General features: G+C 40.8%; 1 protein-coding gene across 1 annotated transcript in view; it reads left to right on the forward strand.

Moving 5' to 3' along the window:
• LOC128700588 (uncharacterized) overlaps positions 1 to 17,817 on the forward strand; it is a 91,497-nt gene that overhangs the window by 19,021 nt on the left and 54,659 nt on the right. The window contains exons 2-5 of the mRNA XM_070098939.1: positions 618 to 817; positions 7,899 to 8,067; positions 9,230 to 9,404; positions 10,100 to 10,232. Coding sequence (XP_069955040.1) covers positions 645 to 817; positions 7,899 to 8,067; positions 9,230 to 9,404; positions 10,100 to 10,232 — 650 coding nt within the window. The 5' untranslated portion in view covers positions 618 to 644. The remainder of the gene's footprint in view (positions 1 to 617; positions 818 to 7,898; positions 8,068 to 9,229; positions 9,405 to 10,099; positions 10,233 to 17,817) is intronic.

The following is a 17,817-nucleotide window of genomic DNA, read 5'->3' on the forward strand; positions in this document are numbered from 1 at the left end:
ATCATTTCTGATTATTATTCTCTCACTCTTTCATTTAACTCGTTGAATTTATCATTACCGCATTTACAGGGGAGTGCTAAAGTCATTGGGGTCATGCAACGCTTAGGGAACATGGGAAGGCATTCAGACTCGCTTCAAGGAATTGAAGCACAGGTCAAATTCCTTAGACCAAGAACCCCTCACCAGCATCAAGGGGCCTCTCCGGAGGGGTGAATTTGTCTGAAATTAATTCTACACTGTACATTAATGCGTATTCTTTCATGGTCGATATAAGGACATGACGGAAGGGAAGACAGTTATAGGTTCTGATTAGCTGTGTGATGGGTTCCAATGTTTTAAACTTAAATACTCAATATATTTTGTGCATATAAGCTACACAATATTACAGATTATATGGCAATCTTTTTGATATCGAAATTATATTTTGCATTATCATGGGCTAACCCTGAGTAGCGTCGGAGAGAGATAAAAGTTTAAATACTTAAATCGTATTTTCTTTCCTCAATATGTTAGGAAATTTGTACAGACTTGTTTTCATACATTTTTTCCTATGCAAGGTGTTCGACAGTTGATTGTAATAGCATTTTAATCATGTATTTTTATTTGTGGTTTTTCAGACTGTGAAAGAGGCTGTACTCAGAGTGATGGAAGAAGACTCAGGCAGTGTGAGGCAGGTGACCTTGAAGGCTACTGACCCAGAGAGCCTGAGACTTACCGAAGATGAGTCTCGTTCCTCCAACTGGAAACGATGGGGACCTTACCTGAGTGAGCGTCAGTGGGGCACCGTCAGGGAAGATTACTCTTACGACGGTGATAGGTACGACGGAAGAAGTTTTTCTATATATTTTTAACCAAACTGGATATATCACCCGTGCGGTGATACCCTATTTTATAAGACACTCCACATTGTTGGAGCAAATGGTAGCTATGTTTTCCTCTCCCGTACCACAACACAGGATGGATTGCATGTGGCAGGTGATAATGAAATCCGTTAGTAAACTGATGAAAATGCTGCCAAACATTCCACTGAATATGACACCAGGGGTTTACCTGGAGAGGGTTTTGGGGGTCAACGCCCCCGCGGCTCGGTCTGAGACACCAGGCTTCATGGTGATGGTTTCAGTAGCTACAACAGCATCGTATGTTTCGTTCCAGCAGTGCTGGAACTATTCCTGTGCGTGAAGCACAAGTTTTCAGTAGAATATGCGATATATCACTAACCTAAAACAGACTCTGGTGATAAACAATAAGTAGACTGGAAGAATAAAAGATTAACAAGTGGAACTCTGGATTCAATAAAAAATAGGACTTAAAAATCAGTTCAGAAATTTTAAAGTTTACATTAATCTTCAGTAATGAAGGTTCGTTAGTATGACAGTTTTAAAACCTGTCACCTGGATTGTTATTAAGGCTGAATTTTACCTGTCCACCACCACTGAAAAATATTTTATTAACTAAAATAGGGATTAAAGTTTACTCTGACTGTATATAAACATCTTACACACACACACACAGACACACACACAGACACACACACACACAAATGGTAATCCATTGAACAAGGCGATTAAGTCACTATAAGCAGGCGATATAGGCAACACTGCAAGGGAGTCAGGTCACATAGGTTGTGGACACAAGGACAACTGAGAATCTACATTACACTCCAAGCACAAGCCACCTACTTTTCAGACACACAATAATTCCACACATAATTCGACACATAATTACACACACACACACACACACACACACACACACACACACACACACACACACACACACACACACACACACACACACACACACACACACACACACATACACACACACACACCCACATACACCCCCCCCCCACACACACACACACATACACACACCCACATACACACACACACACACACACACACACACACACACACACACACACACACACACACACACACACACACACACACACACACACACACACACACACGCACACACACACTGTAAGTGCGGTAAATCCCAGGAGGTTGGTCAGGTCACAAGAAGGTGTGGGCAGCCAAGGACCACTGAGACTTACCTTAAAGCACAAGCCACCTACCTTTCAGTACATAATAAACCCACACATAATTCCACACACAATTACACACAAAATTACACACACACACACACACACACACACACACACACACACACACACATATCCAGACACACACACACTCCCCCCTCACCACCGACATCTCACTACTTCCCCTGATCCATCACCTCCCCCATTCACCCCAAACCCTCCCCACCCCTCCCCACTCAGCTCCCAAATAGCCACAGTTCCTCCACTACTTCCCCCCCCCCCACACTCTGACACACACACTACTAACCTAACATACAGAACTACATAGGTTTCCCACTCTGAGGCAATCAGGATAAAACAAAAATGGGTTGCCAGAGAGCAACAAGAAAAACCAAGGGACAGGAGGAGGAAAATGCAAAGGAAGATTGGGCAGCAGAGCTCATAAAAAGGGATCATGAATGGGAAAAGAAACTAGAAGAACTTAGCATGAGAATGGAAGAGAGGATAGATATGGAAAGCAGGAAGTGGGAGGTGCATGTCAAAACAGCAGAAGCTAGGATACAGAGTTTAGAAGAGGAACTGAAAAATCTGAAACAGCATAAAGAACTAAAGAACATTTTGGGATTGACATCAGAGACTGCTACCTCAGCCACAAATAAGGGGACTGTAGGGAAAGAAGGGGCACAACTGCATGGAGATGCTCTATCAGAGGAGACTGTAGCAAATGAAAGAGCTAAGCTTTATGTGGAGGCCCTAACAGACAACAACAGAGCCCAAGGAAAGCCGAGAAGGGAAAATGACAGGCCACTGAGCCCAAGTACATTAGCCAGTGAAACTGATGAAAGGAAAGCTGCAGTGGAGGAAACCAAATTAAATGAGGGGATACACAGGGATATGCAGTGGGAGAATGAAAGGGTGAGGTCAGTCTTTGTGTATGGGCTCCAGGAAGTCGAAGGGGAAACATATGAAGCAAGAAAACAAGGGGAAAAAAAAGCAATTGAAAGCATCATGAAAGCAATAGGAGAAGACGATATGACCCAGCTGGAAAATTTTCGGAGAATAGGGGGGTTTGTAAAAAAAAGAACCCGGCCAGTGAGAGTGACCTTCAAGGCAGAAGCAACTCGGACCAGGATACTGCAGGAGAAAGCACGATTAAGGGACATGACGGCATACAGGAGGGTGTATCTCGACCGCGACAGAACACAAGAAGAAAGGAAGAAACTGAGAGAGATGGTACAAAGGCGAAAGGAGGAAAGAGAGGGGATGGAGAAGACAGACAGGAGATCCCAGACCCAGGAAGAAGATCTAATACAGCCTCCCTCACAACTTTCTATAGAAGCCTCCCAACCAGGTCAACCCCAGTGCAACCAAACACTCTAAATCAAAACACCCATGCCACATCCAATGCCCCCACCCACTACATTACAAACTTCACCCCCACAGCAACAACCCATAGTTCCTTACCAGGTCTCCCACTTCCCCAACCCCAATATACTTCCCAGACTACAGTCTCAGAAAAGAAGTTGAAGGTGTGGTATACAAATGCAGATGGAATAACAAACAAGTATGAGGAGTGGCACGAAAGAATCAAAGAGACATCCCCAGACATAATAGCACTCACAGAAACAAAACTCACCAGAATAATAACAGATTCAATCTTTCCATCGGGATATCAAATCTTCAGGAAAGACAGAGGGAGGAGAGGGGGAGGAGGAGTTGCACTGCTCATTAAAAACCAGTGGGGTTTTGAGAAAATGGAAGGAATGGATGGCATGGGCGAAAGGGACTACTTAGTAGGAACAATCCAGTCTGAGGGACATAAGGTGATAATTGCAGTAATGTACAACCCACCACAGAACTGCAGGAGGCCAAGAGAAGAATACGATGAGAGCAACAGAGCAATGATCAACACACTAGCCGAGGTGGCCAGGAGAGCACACATGGGGGGAGCAAAGTTACTAGTTGTGGGTGATTTCAATCACAAGGAGATTGACTGGGAAAACCTGGAGCCCCATGGGGGTCCCGAAACATGGAGAGCCAAGATGATGGATGTGGTACTGGAGAACCTCATGCATCAACATGTTAGAGACACTACCAGAGAGAGAGGAGAGGATGAACCAGCAAGGTTGGACCTTGTATTCACCATGAGTAGTTCGGACATCGAGGGTATCATGTATGAAAGGCCCCTGGGAGCTAGTGATCATGTGGTTCTGTGCTTCGACTACATAGTTGAGCTCCAAGTGGAGAGAGTAGCAGGAATAGGCTGGGAAAAACCAAACTACAAAAGGGGGAACTACTCAGGCATGAGGAACTTCCTTCAAGACATTCAGTGGGAGAGGGAACTGACAGGAAAACCAGTACAAGAAATGATGGACTATGTAGCAACAAAATGCAAGGAGGCAGAGGAGAGGTTTGTTCCCAAGGGAAACAGAAATAATGGGAAGAACAGAACGAGTCCTTGGTTCACCCAAAGGTGTAGGGAGGCAAAAACTAGGTGTAATAGAGAATGGAAAAGGTACAGAAGACAGAGAACTCAGGAAAATAAAGAAATCAGCCGAAGAGCCAGAAACGAATATGCACAGATAAGAAGGGAGGCTCAGAGACAATATGAAAATGACATAGCATCAAAAGTAAAGACTGACCCGAAGCTGTTGTACAGCCACATCAGGAGGAAAACAACAGTCAAGGACCAGGTAATCAGACTGAGGAAGGGTGATGGGGAATTCACAAGAAACGACCGAGAGGTATGTCAGGAGCTCAACACAAGATTTAAAGAGGTATTTACAGTGGAAACCAGTAGGACTCCAAGAAATCAGAACAGGGGGGCACACCAGCAAGTGCTGGATGAGGTACATATAACCAAGGAGGAGGTGAAGAAGCTGCTATGCGAACTTGACACCTCAAAGGCGGTGGGACCAGACAACATCTCTCCATGGGTCCTTAAAGAGGGAGCAGAGATATTGTGTGAGCCATTAACAAAGATCTTCAACACATCATTTGAAACTGGGCAACTCCCTGAGGTATGGAAAATGGCAAATGTAGTCCCAATTTTTAAAAAGGGAGACAGACATGAGGCACTAAACTACAGGCCTGTATCTCTAACGTGTATAGTATGCAAGGTCATGGAGAAGATCATCAGGAGGAGAGTGGTGGGGCACCTGGAAAGAAACAAGTGTATAATTGACAACCAGCACGGTTTCAGGGAAGGAAAATCCTGTGTCACAAACCTACTAGAGTTTTATGACAAGGTGACAGAAGTAAGACAAGAGAGAGAGGGGTGGATCGACTGCGTATTTTTGGACTGCAAGAAGGCTTTCGACACAGTTCCTCACAAGAGGTTACTGCAAAAGCTAGAGGACCAGGCACACATAACAGGAAAGGCACTGCAATGGATCAGAGAATATCTGACAGGGAGGAAACAACGAGTCATGGTACGCGACGAGGTGTCAGAGTGGGCGCCTGTGACAAGCGGGGTTCCACAGGGGTCAGTCCTAGGACCTGTGCTGTTCTTGGTATACGTGAACGACATAACGGAAGGGATAGACTCAGAAGTGTCCTTGTTTGCAGACGATGTGAAGTTAATGAGAAGAATCGAATCGGACGAGGATCAGGCAGGACTACAAAGAGATCTGGACAGGCTACAAGCCTGGTCCAGCAACTGGCTCCTTGAATTTAACCCTGCCAAATGCAAAGTCATGAAGATTGGGGAAGGGCAAAGAAGACCGCAGACACAATATAGTTTAGATGGCCAAAGACTGCAAACCTCACTAAAGGAAAAAGATCTGGGGGTGAGTATAACACCGAGCATATCTCCTGAGGCGCACATCAATCAGATAACTGCTGCAGCATACGGGCGCCTGGCAAACCTACGGATAGCGTTCCGATACCTCAGTAAGGATTCGTTTAAGACTCTGTACACCATCTACGTCAGGCCCATACTGGAGTATGCAGCACCAGTTTGGAATCCACACCTAGTCAAGCACGTCAAGAAATTAGAGAAAGTGCAAAGGTTTGCAACAAGACTAGTCCCAGAGCTACGGGGATTGTCCTATGAAGAAAGGTTGAGGGAAATCGGCCTGACGACACTGGAGGCCAGGAGGGTCAGGGGAGACATGATAACGACATATAAAATACTGCGCGGAATAGACGAGGTGGACAAAGACGGGATGTTCCAGAGATGGGACACAGACACAAGAGGTCACAATTGGAAGTTGAAGACTCAGATGAATCAAAGGGATGTTAGGAAGTATTTCTTCAGTCATAGAGTAGTCAGGCCATGGAATAGCCTAGAAAGTGATGTGGTGGAGGCAGGAACCATACATAGTTTTAAGGCGAGGTATGATAGAGCTCATGGGGCAGGGAGAGAGAGGACCTAGTAGCAATCAGCGAAGAGGCGGGGCCAGGAGCTGTGACTCGACCCCTGCAACCACAAATAGGTGAGTACAAATAGGTGAGTACACACACAAACACACACACACACACACACACAAACACACACACACACACACACACAACACACACACACACACACACACAAACACACACACACACACACAGGAGCTTTGACTCAACTCATGCAACCACAATTAGGTGAGTATACACACACATGGGGCCAGGAGCATAAGACTCGACCCCTGCAAGCACAATTAGGTGAGTACACACACACATCTCTGCCGTGTACTAAGAGTAGGATTTCGCATATTTTATTCAAAATATGCAAATATAATGCTTGCTTATTATTACTTTATTACCACGAGTAGAGACATAACGCAGTTCTAGATATTATTGTGTATATGAACTTGTGATTCTCACTAAAACATTCACCAGTCGACTATGATGTTGCTCTGTACCATAAGGAAATAAATTCACATCTGACACTGAGGCATAATTAACAGTTTCAGTCCTTCCAAAACCATTGTGAAATATAGATCCAGGATGGAGTAAAATGTACTTCACCTCTCATTTATAATGTGTGGGGTTGTGAATAATTTATATAATTTTTGCAAAATCTCGCTTGCCTTATTCGGCAAGAAGAACGTTGCTAATTAAGCCAAAATCGCAAGTTTTACCTATTCGGCACGACATATATATATATATATAAATAATATATATATATATATATATATATATATATATATATATATATATATATATATATATATATATATATATATATATATATATATATATATATATGCAAAACAACCACTCTGAAAGAATAGAGAAATTCCAAGCGCTTTCGTGACTACTCACATTATCAAGGAACTATCATAGTTCCTTGATAATGTGAGTAGTCACGAAAGCGCTTGGAATTTCTCTATTCTTTCAGAGTGGTTGTTTTGCATATTTTGAAATCACCTGTTTATTGTGATCTTATTGCATATATATATATATATATTATATATATATATATATATATATATATATATATATTCATATATATAAATATATATATATATATATATATATATATATACACATATATATATATACCTTTATATAAATATATATATATATATATATACATGTAAATACATATATATATATATATACATATAAATACATATATATATATATATGTATATATATACATATATATATATATATATATATATATATATATATATATATGTATATATATATATATATATATATATATATATATATATATATATATATACATATATATGTATATATATACATGTATATATATACATATATATGTATATATATACATGTATATATATAATATATATATATATATATATATATATATATATATATATATATATATATATATATATATATATATATATATATATATATGAAACCATTTTGTGAGTTTCAGTTGGTCGTATCTGCCTCACGACGCAGCCAGGTCACGGGCGTACAGATGGGGAGAAGATGGGTTAGCTGGCTTGTGTGACCGTCAGGCTAGACTCTGCCTCAGTCTGGCTCTCTGGAACACCCGCGACCCCATCCTCAAGGAACGACTCTTCGGTCTCACTGGTCCTCAAGTTAGTCTCTGGCTGGCCATTCTCTGTCTTGAACACTTGTACATGCATATAAATTCGTACTCTTGCACATTTTTCTTTCCGGTTTTTCTTTATTATAGTTCAGGGAAGAGAAATGGTATAAAACACCAACTCGATGAAAAAAAGAAATGATGTCAAATACGTTCACCTAGAGCCAATAATAACCCAACAAAAAGCCGCAGTAAGAATAATCACTAAATCCCATCCCTGGCAACACACCCCCCCACTCTTCATAGATCTAAACTTACTCCCTGTTCAGTACATCCACACTTACTACTGTGCAATCTACATCTACAGGACCTTAAACTCCAATATTAACCTTGACCTAAAACGCTTTCTTGATAGTTGTGACAGAACCCACAGGCATAACACCAGACACAAACATCTCTACGACATTCCCCGTGTCCGACTAAATCTTTACAAAAATTCAATGTATGTCAAAGGCCCTAAAATCTGGAACACCCTACCAGAGAACTCTAGAACTGTAGACACATTCATCACCTTCAAAACCACCATTAGAAAACATCTTATCTCCCTGATACACCCCATCAACTAACTACACGAATACCACCTGGTGGTTCACACACACTCACTCACCCATTTGACCATAAACAGAAACATTAATCTCAATCTTAAAATAATGAATCCTATGATACTCCAATACTGAAACTATGTACTGTGCCAAAACAAAAGCATTCACATTGCTAAACTCACAAACTAGTATTTAGTCACTTAGCCATAATACCAACTTACCTCATAATTTGTAATATTTTAAAATTAAGAATTAAACTAAGTCTGCCCGAAATGCCTAGCCATGCTAGGTGTTCAAGTGGTACACTCTGTAATCATTATTTTACTACATGTAAACCACACAATAACCAAATTTTATAAACTCAGCATTGTAATCCTTATAGAGAATAAACTTTGAATTTGAATTTGAATTTGAATTCATTTATTGATAAAGTTTCGCCCACACAGTGGAGGGAGGGGGAAGGCTTAATATCTGTTTATTGCTTGAAAAAGCCCACTGAGTGGGCGAAACGTTGTTATTAAAGGATTGCATTATATTGCACTTGTGCGTCTTCGTTTCCCCAATTATAGTTTAATCTCTTGCGGGTGACTTGCAGTGTTTTTTGTCTCTCAGGGTAACCACGGGGAGGACGTCAAGGAACTCTACTACTACCTCGACTCTACACCCACACACTCCTACATGAGCTACCTCTACAAGTACCCCCAGCAGCCTTACCCGTACCATGATCTTGAAGAAAAGAACAGCCAGAGGACAAACCAGGACCCTGAGTACGAACTGGAAAACACTGGTGAGATGGAGTACTAATGAAATCCCTTTATAATACGTGGAAGTTTTTTGTGCTGATGTGTTGTTCATATGTAATAATTATATATATATATATATATATATATATATATATATATATATATATATATATATATATATATATATATATATATATATATATATATATATATATATATGTCGTGCCGAATATGTAAAACTGGTCAATTAGCAAGAACTCATTTAAAATTAAGTCCTTTCTAAAATTTTCTCTTATACGTTTAAAGATATATTATTTTCATTAACGTTAATGTAAAAAATTTTAATTTTGCTACAAAAGAATCTTAGAAAACTTACCTAACCTTATTATAACAAGAAAAAATTATTTTAGCCTAACCCAACTAAATATATTTTAGATTTGTTTACAATAATTTAATACTAAACAAACACAGTTAAATATATTTTTTTCGTTAGGTTCAGAATAATTTTGGCGAAATTATTGCATACACAAATTTTCGCTTGTCCTACATGGCAAGATGAGCGTTGCTATTTAAGCCAAGATCGCAAATTCTGCCTATTCGGCACGACATTATATATATATATATATATATATATATATATATATATATATATATATATATATATATATATATATATATATATATATATTATATATTTGGGGGAGCAGTGATGATTTCAAGATTATAAATTTTCCTGCAGGAGTGATGAATGAAGGTTATTGGGATGTTAATGTTGAGTACGCCAAGGACTCTCCTAACAACCTTCTCATGGAAATAACCACCACTAACCGCGGCTTCAAGACGGAGACAATACATGTACTGCCAACACTATGGTACGTATCTCCAGTGGTACTTATGCTAGGCAATGCTAGTGGTACTCCTTATACTGGGTATTACCAATGGTACTCCTTATACTGGGTATTACCAATGGTGCTCTTTATACTGGGTATTACCAATGGAACTCCTTATACTGGGTATTACCAATGGTGCTCCTTATACTAGGTGGCTCATAGCCTGGTTGGCAAAACTCTCACTTCACACGCTGAGGGTCCGGGTTCGATTCCCGGCCAGGGTAAAAACAATGGGCGTATTTCCTTAAATCTGTTGTCTATATTCACCCATCAATAAAATAGGTACCTGAATGTTAGTCGACTGGTGTGGGTTGCATCCCGGGACAAAATTGAAATGTTGTGCATAACAAACATCTTTCTATATAGCAATATGTCACTGATGTCAGCTAGGACTCTATACCTTGTACTTGTAGAAATAAAGATATTATTATTGGTGCTCCTCATACTGGGTATTACCAATGATACTTCTCATACTGGGTATTACCAATGATACTTCTCATACTGGGTATTACCAATGATACTTCTCATACTGGGTATTACCAATGATACTTCTCATACTGATTATTACCAATGATACTTCTCACACCGGGTATTACCAATGATACTTCTCATACTGATTATTACCAATGATACTTCTCACACCGGGTATTACCAATGATACTTCTCATACTTGGTATTACCAATGATACTTCTCATACTGGGTATTACCAATGATACTTCTCATGCCGGGTATTACCAATGGTGCTCCTCATACTGGGTATTACCAATGATACTTCTCATACTGGGACCAATGATACTTCTCATATTGAGTAATGCCAGTGGCATTTTTTCCTCATTGTTCAGTTTTGTTCTCATCATCACCTGGAATCTAACTGCCGTTGATTTTGAGTGTCATCTTCCCTGCTGCTCGGTCTCGGACATGGCCTCCCGTTGCTTAAGTTTTTCCCATGCAAGCGTAGGTTATAACCAAGAAATAACAAACTTTGTACATACTGTACGGCTGTTCAAGCAATCGTAAGCGCTCTTGATGTAATAATCGAATGACGGGTCTTTTCCAAGTAGTGATAATCAAGCCCCGAGTTATGGCAGGTTCTGTCCACGTTGTGGTGGATAAAGGTGTCACGGTGCCCATCTGAAACATTTATAAGTTCCGCACATTGCAAGGTGGGTAGATGAGTACAGTTAGGTGGTGCGCTTGTCTCGAGATTAATGGACGGAGGATAGAACCTTCACATCTCGCACTGAATGATCCCGATTATTATTATTATTATTATAATCAAGGGGGAAGCGCTAAACCCGGAGGATTATACAGCGCCTGGGGGGGTAATGATGTGGAAGGCATTCAGACTTAATTCGGGGAACCGGAGCACAGATCCAATTCCCTAAATCAAGAGTCCCTCACCAACATCAAGGAACCTTCCTTGAGGGGTGCTGAATGATCCCGAACAAGTTAAACACCTCAAATAAAGTATACAAGTGTTTGGTGCAGTGTGGCACATCCAGGTCACTGTATATGTCCTGCGACAGTGACAATGGCTCGCAATAAGAGATTTTTTCGTTTAAATAATAATTATAATCACAACATATACATACCATAGCTGATATCAATGACATAGTATAGAAGCCCCTTGTTATATAGAGCATTTCGGGAAATTAGGGTAATTTTGTCCCCAGGGTGCGACCCACACCAGTCGGGTAACACCCAGGTACCTACTAACTGCTAGGTGAACAGGGACAGCAGGTGTAAAGTGACCAACTCCCAGGTACCTACTTACTGCTAGGTGAACAAGGACAGCAAGTGTAAGGAAACACGCCCAAATGTTTCCACCTGTACCGGGGATCTAACCACGGACCTCAGTGTGTGAAGTGAGTGCGCTGCCAACCAATGAGAATGGAGACACTGAGGAAACATTTCGCCAGGCGAAACTGAGCACAGGTGTCTTTATATGTATATATTTTCTCGTTTACCGACCAATAAAAAATAACCAATTACATGGTAGTTCTTGGCCCAGTATGGTAGTTCCTGGCTCAGTATAGTAGTCCTTGCCCTAGTATGGTAGTTCCTGGCCCAGTATGGTAGTTTCTGGCCCAGTATGGTAGTTCCTGGCCCACTATGATAGTTCCTGGTCCAGTATGGCAACTCCTGGCTCAGTATGGTAGTTCCTGGCCCAATATGGTAGTTCCTGGTCCAGTAGGGTAACTCCTGGCCCAGTATGGTAACTCCTGGCCCAGTGTGGTAGCTCCTGACCCAAGCTATGGTAGTTCCTAGCCCAAGCCATGATAGTTCATAGTCCTTCATTACTGCTTCTGTTCGTTGCAATGACTCTGTAAAAGTGGCGCCCGAGGCTGAAGGAGAGGCCAGTTTGCCTGATGTTTACCCTCGGTGTGCGTGGGTGTGCGAGTGCTAGTCATGCCTCTCACACCAAGGGCACCAGACAGCTGCTCCTTGTAATAACACGCTGGTTATTCGTGTCTTTTAGTTTTAGTGTTGAAAGTTAGGTGGCTTCATGTGGATCTGTGGCCTCGAGAGGTGGACTGTCTGGATTCAAGAGCAAGTTCCTGTTCAGTAGTCCTAACGAATGGCGCAGCTTGACTGGGATTCTGCTGGGTGTTAGTCTTGCTTGGTAGCATCTTGGATCGCAGATAAAGCAGTGTATCTCTCTCTCTCTCTCTCTCTCTCTCTCTCTCTCTCTCTCTCTCTCTCTCTCTCTCTCTCTCTCTCCTGTTAACCCTTTCTGGGCCTAGTTCCTAGGCCTTTTGTGTATCCATATGCTCTTACACTACCATCCAGAGGATGGATATGGGGGTGCATAATAAACTAGCCACTTCGGTAACAAAATCTAATTAATCTCTCTCTCTCTCTCTCTCTCTCTCTCTAACTTCCATGCGTCACTTGGCTATCATGTATGCGAGGCAGAAGTATCCAGACTAAAACACGTAAGGCTCTCCATAGTAAGAACTGGGCACGATTTGCGACCTTCTGAGCCTGTAGTGCTTAAAATAGTTCTTACGAGGCCTTCAGAAAGGAGAGTGCTGGATGCTGACTGAAGGTCACATCAACCTAGCTGCTTCCTAGCAGGCTAATAGAAAGATAATCTGGGAAGAAAAATAATCTTAGTTGAATAGACTAATCGGGTTTAATCTCGGACTAGACAAATTTCTTAATATATGTGTCGCCTAATTTTTTTACCTAGAAGTAAATAGGTACTAGGGCGCTAGTAGACTATTGTGGGTAGGAAAAAAAAGTATTTTTCCTGACATTTATGGGCTATTCTAGGCAACTTACACTATGCATGATCATTGCACGTATGTGTACCTATGCCTATATAAACTGACGTACACTTTTGTCCGACTTTTTTGGGTTATCCTACGTAATTGACACTATGTATAATAATTTCACTTACGTGTACCCGTGCCAAAATAAACTTACATCCTGACAGAATGATGATATACCTTAGACAAGGCTGGGCTGTGAAATTAACCGAGGTACAATAACACCTCTCAGCCTGTATACAACAATCAGTTCCTGGTACCGATAACATCAGGAAGCCAACCAGAGAAATGTATCTTGCTCGACTATAATGATTTTCACCAGAGAAGAGTAACATTACAATGTATTTGTGCCATGTTGCGTCTTTATTTCGTTGTTCATATTGATTTTGCTGTGTGGACCTGAATTTGCATGGGAAGAAACACTTTTGGCTAAGATTCACGGCAAGGTGAGAAGAAAAGAGCACTCTTTTATATTTCTCACTCTCATTCTCTCTCTCTCTCTCTCACTCATATATATATATATATATATATATATATATATATATATATATATATATATATATATATATATATATATATATATATATACACACACACACTTGTGAAAAAGGCTTTGTGATAATTTAATACGAATACTGAGGAAAAACGTAACTAACATAGTATGAACCCAACCAGAAAATAATAATAATAATTGTTTTATCAATACTACTTTGTTTGTAGATGAATGGTTCAGAGAACCGACATGTTGATAAATTAGACACATGTGCAACTCTTGGGTATCTTTATTGAGGAAACGTTTCGCCACACAGTGGCTTCATCAGTCCATACATAGGAGAAACTTGAAGAACAGGAGGAGAATGAGGTAATCAGTCCCTCAACATGTCGGTTCTCTGAACCATTCATCTACAAACCTGTCAGACACTGCAACTTCTTGGGATCTTAATACTTAGGAATTCTTCGCTTGCCTAATTCTTGGGCACGACCTACTTCCACATTGAACAAATGTGACACCACCTATGACTGCTACACCTCTCCTGCCATACGGTTTATAAGCTGCTTCTCCGCTCATCTGCCGTATTCTACTCAAGATTGATGGACTGAACACATCGACTCAAGGTTGAGGGACTGATTACCTCATTCTCCTCCTGTTCTTCAAGTTTCTCCTGTGTGTGTACGAATGGTATATAATACCGACAAGATGAGAGTAAGACACATGTGCAACATCTGGGTATCTTTATTGTAGACGTTTCGCCAACCAGTGGCTTTATCAATACAAATTCTAGGACATAACTTGAAGACAGTAGAACTATGTACAGAAGATGAGGTAATCAGTCCCTCAACCTAGGAGTAGGTGCGAACAGCACCACGACTATGGTGCTGTTCGCACCTACTCCTAGGTTGAGGGACTGATTAAGAACATAAGAACATAAGAACGAAGGAACACTGCAGAAGGCCTACTGGCCCATGCGAGGCAGGTCCAAGTCCCTACCGGCTTAAGCCAATGCACCCAACCTAGTCAGGTCAGGTCACATTGACTTAAGGGAGGAACACGGCAACCGACCTGTTAGCACAAGCTATCAGGTCCAACTCACACCCACCCACATCTACTCATGTATTTATCCAACCTATTTTTAAAGCTACACAACGTTCTGGCCTCTATAACGGTACTTGGGAGTTTGTTCCACTCATCCACAACTCTATTACCAAACCAGTACTTTCCTATATCCCTCCTGAATCTGAATTTTTCCAACTTAAAACCATTGCTGCGAGTCCTGTCTAGGCTAGATATTTTCAGCACACTATTTACATCCCCTTTATTTATTCCTGTCTTCCACTTATAAACCTCAATCATATCCCCCCTAATTCTACGTCTTTCTAGAGAGTGCAGTTTCAGGGCCCTTAGTCTATCCTCATAGGGAAGGTTTCTGATACATGGGATCATCTTTGTCATCCTCCTTTGTACATTTTCCAGAGAATTTATATCCATTCTGTAATACGGTGACCAAAACTGTGCAGCATAATCTAAATGAGGCCTAACCAAGGATGTATAGAGTTGAAGAACAACCTGAGGACTCCTATTATTTATGCTTCTTGATATGAAGCCAAGGATTCTATTAGCTTTATTGCGAACACTTATGCACTGTTGTCTTGGTTTCAGATTACTGCTAACCAGAACTCCTAAATCTTTTTCGCAATCCGTAATATTAAGATCTACATTATTTAGTTTATATGTGGCATGGTTATTGTCCTGTCCAACATTTAGAACTTTGCATTTGTCTATATTAAACTGCATCTGCCACTTCTCCGACCACTGCATCAGTCTATTCAAATCTTCCTGGAGTGCTCGAATGTCCTCGTCAGAATGAATTCGACGGCCTATTTTGGTGTCATCGGCAAACTTGCCGATGTCGCTCTTTATGCCCTCATCTATGTCGTTTATGTAGATTGTGAACAGCAGGGGGCCCAACACTGACCCCTGTGGAACACCGCTCGTGACGCTTCCCCACTCTGATTTCTCCCCATTTATGCAAACTCTCTGCTGCCTATTTGTCAACCATGCCTCTATCCAGGAAAAAATTTCTCCTCCTATTCCATGTGCTTTAATTTTCCTCAATAGTCTCTGATGTGGGACCCTGTCAAAAGCCTTACTGAAGTCCATATACACAATATCATATTCATTACCATGATCTACCTCCTCAAATACCTTAGTGAAAAAAGTTAATAAATTCGTAAGGCAGGAACGCCCCTTTGTAAAACCATGCTGAGATTCGTTGATTAATTTATGCTTTTCAAGGTGGCTACGAACTGCCTCGGCAATTATTGATTCCATAAATTTTCCCACTATGGAGGTTAGGCTTATTGGTCTATAGTTCGAAGCTAAGGACCTGTCACCTGTTTTGAAAATAGGTATCACATTTGCCATTTTCCACTTATCTGGCACCATGCCAGTTTGTAGTGATATGTTGAAAAGATTAGCCAAAGGTGTGCTAAGCTCCTCTTTACATTCCTTTAGAACCCTTGCATACAGTTCATCAGGGCCTGGGGATTTGTTAGGTTTTAATTTATCTATTTGCCTAAGGACCATGTCACTTGTGACCCTAATAGTGCACAGTTTATTATCGTCCTGTTCTACATAATTTATCATTACTGGAATATCGCTGGTATCCTCCTGTGTAAAAACTGAGAGGAAGTATGTGTTAAAAATTCTACACATTTCCTTATCACTGTCAGTGAGCTGACCCGAGGAACTTTTGAGTGGGCCTATCTTGTCCCTGATCTTACTTCTGTATACCTGAAAGAATCCTTTTGGGTTAGTCTTCGATTCTCTTGCAACTTTAACCTCATAATCTCTATTTGCTTTTCTAATTCCCTTTTTTATTTCTCTCTTTAACTGAATATATCGATTTCTTAATTGCCCCTCTCCTCTTTTGATTTGCCTATATATGCCTCTCTTTTGACCAATCAGATATTTTAATCTATTGTTCATCCATTTAGGATCATTTTTGTTTGATCTGATTTCCCTATTTGGAACATAATTTGACTGAGCAGCTAGAACTATGCCCTGGAAAGCATCATATCGGCAACCATCACCACCTACCTGACCCCTAGTCAGGTCATTCCAGTTCAGCCCACCTAAGTAATTTTTCAGTCCTATGAAATCAGCCAAGCGAAAGTCAGGGACGGAGACTTGATTGCCATTATTAGGGGAATTCCATGATATGTTAAAACTGAGTGATTTGTGATCACTCTCCCCAAGCTCATCATTAACCTCAAGATTATTAATTAGTGTTTCCCTACTGGCAAGAACCAAGTCAAGGAGGTTATTTCCCCTAGTTGGCTCTGTCACAAACTGTTTTAAAAAACAATCCTGGATCGTATCAAGAAAGTCACCCGACTCTAAATTTCCTGTCAAATTGCTCCAGTCAATCTGTCTATAGTTGAAATCTCCCATTAGCACAACATTTTCGTATGTAGATGCCTTACGAATTTCGTCCCATAGAAGTTTACTGCACTCCCTATCAAGATTTGGGGCCCTGTAAATCACACCCAAAATTAGTTTTTCTCGGCCCTCGAGAAGCTGTAACCAAACAGATTCAGTGGCTGACGCTTCTAATTTAATATCTTGTCTAACACAACAATTTAAATTGTCTCTGACATACATCGCTACTCCACCACCTTTCCTGTTGACCCTGTCAGTGTGGAATAATTTATAGCCTTGTATGTGACATTCAGAGGGCATCTCTCTATCTTTCAGATTGAGCCAGGTCTCTGTTATAGCAATAATATCTATGTT

The sequence above is a fragment of the Cherax quadricarinatus genome, chromosome 65, assembly GCF_038502225.1.
Source record: "Cherax quadricarinatus isolate ZL_2023a chromosome 65, ASM3850222v1, whole genome shotgun sequence".
Taxonomy (NCBI): domain Eukaryota; kingdom Metazoa; phylum Arthropoda; class Malacostraca; order Decapoda; family Parastacidae; genus Cherax; species Cherax quadricarinatus.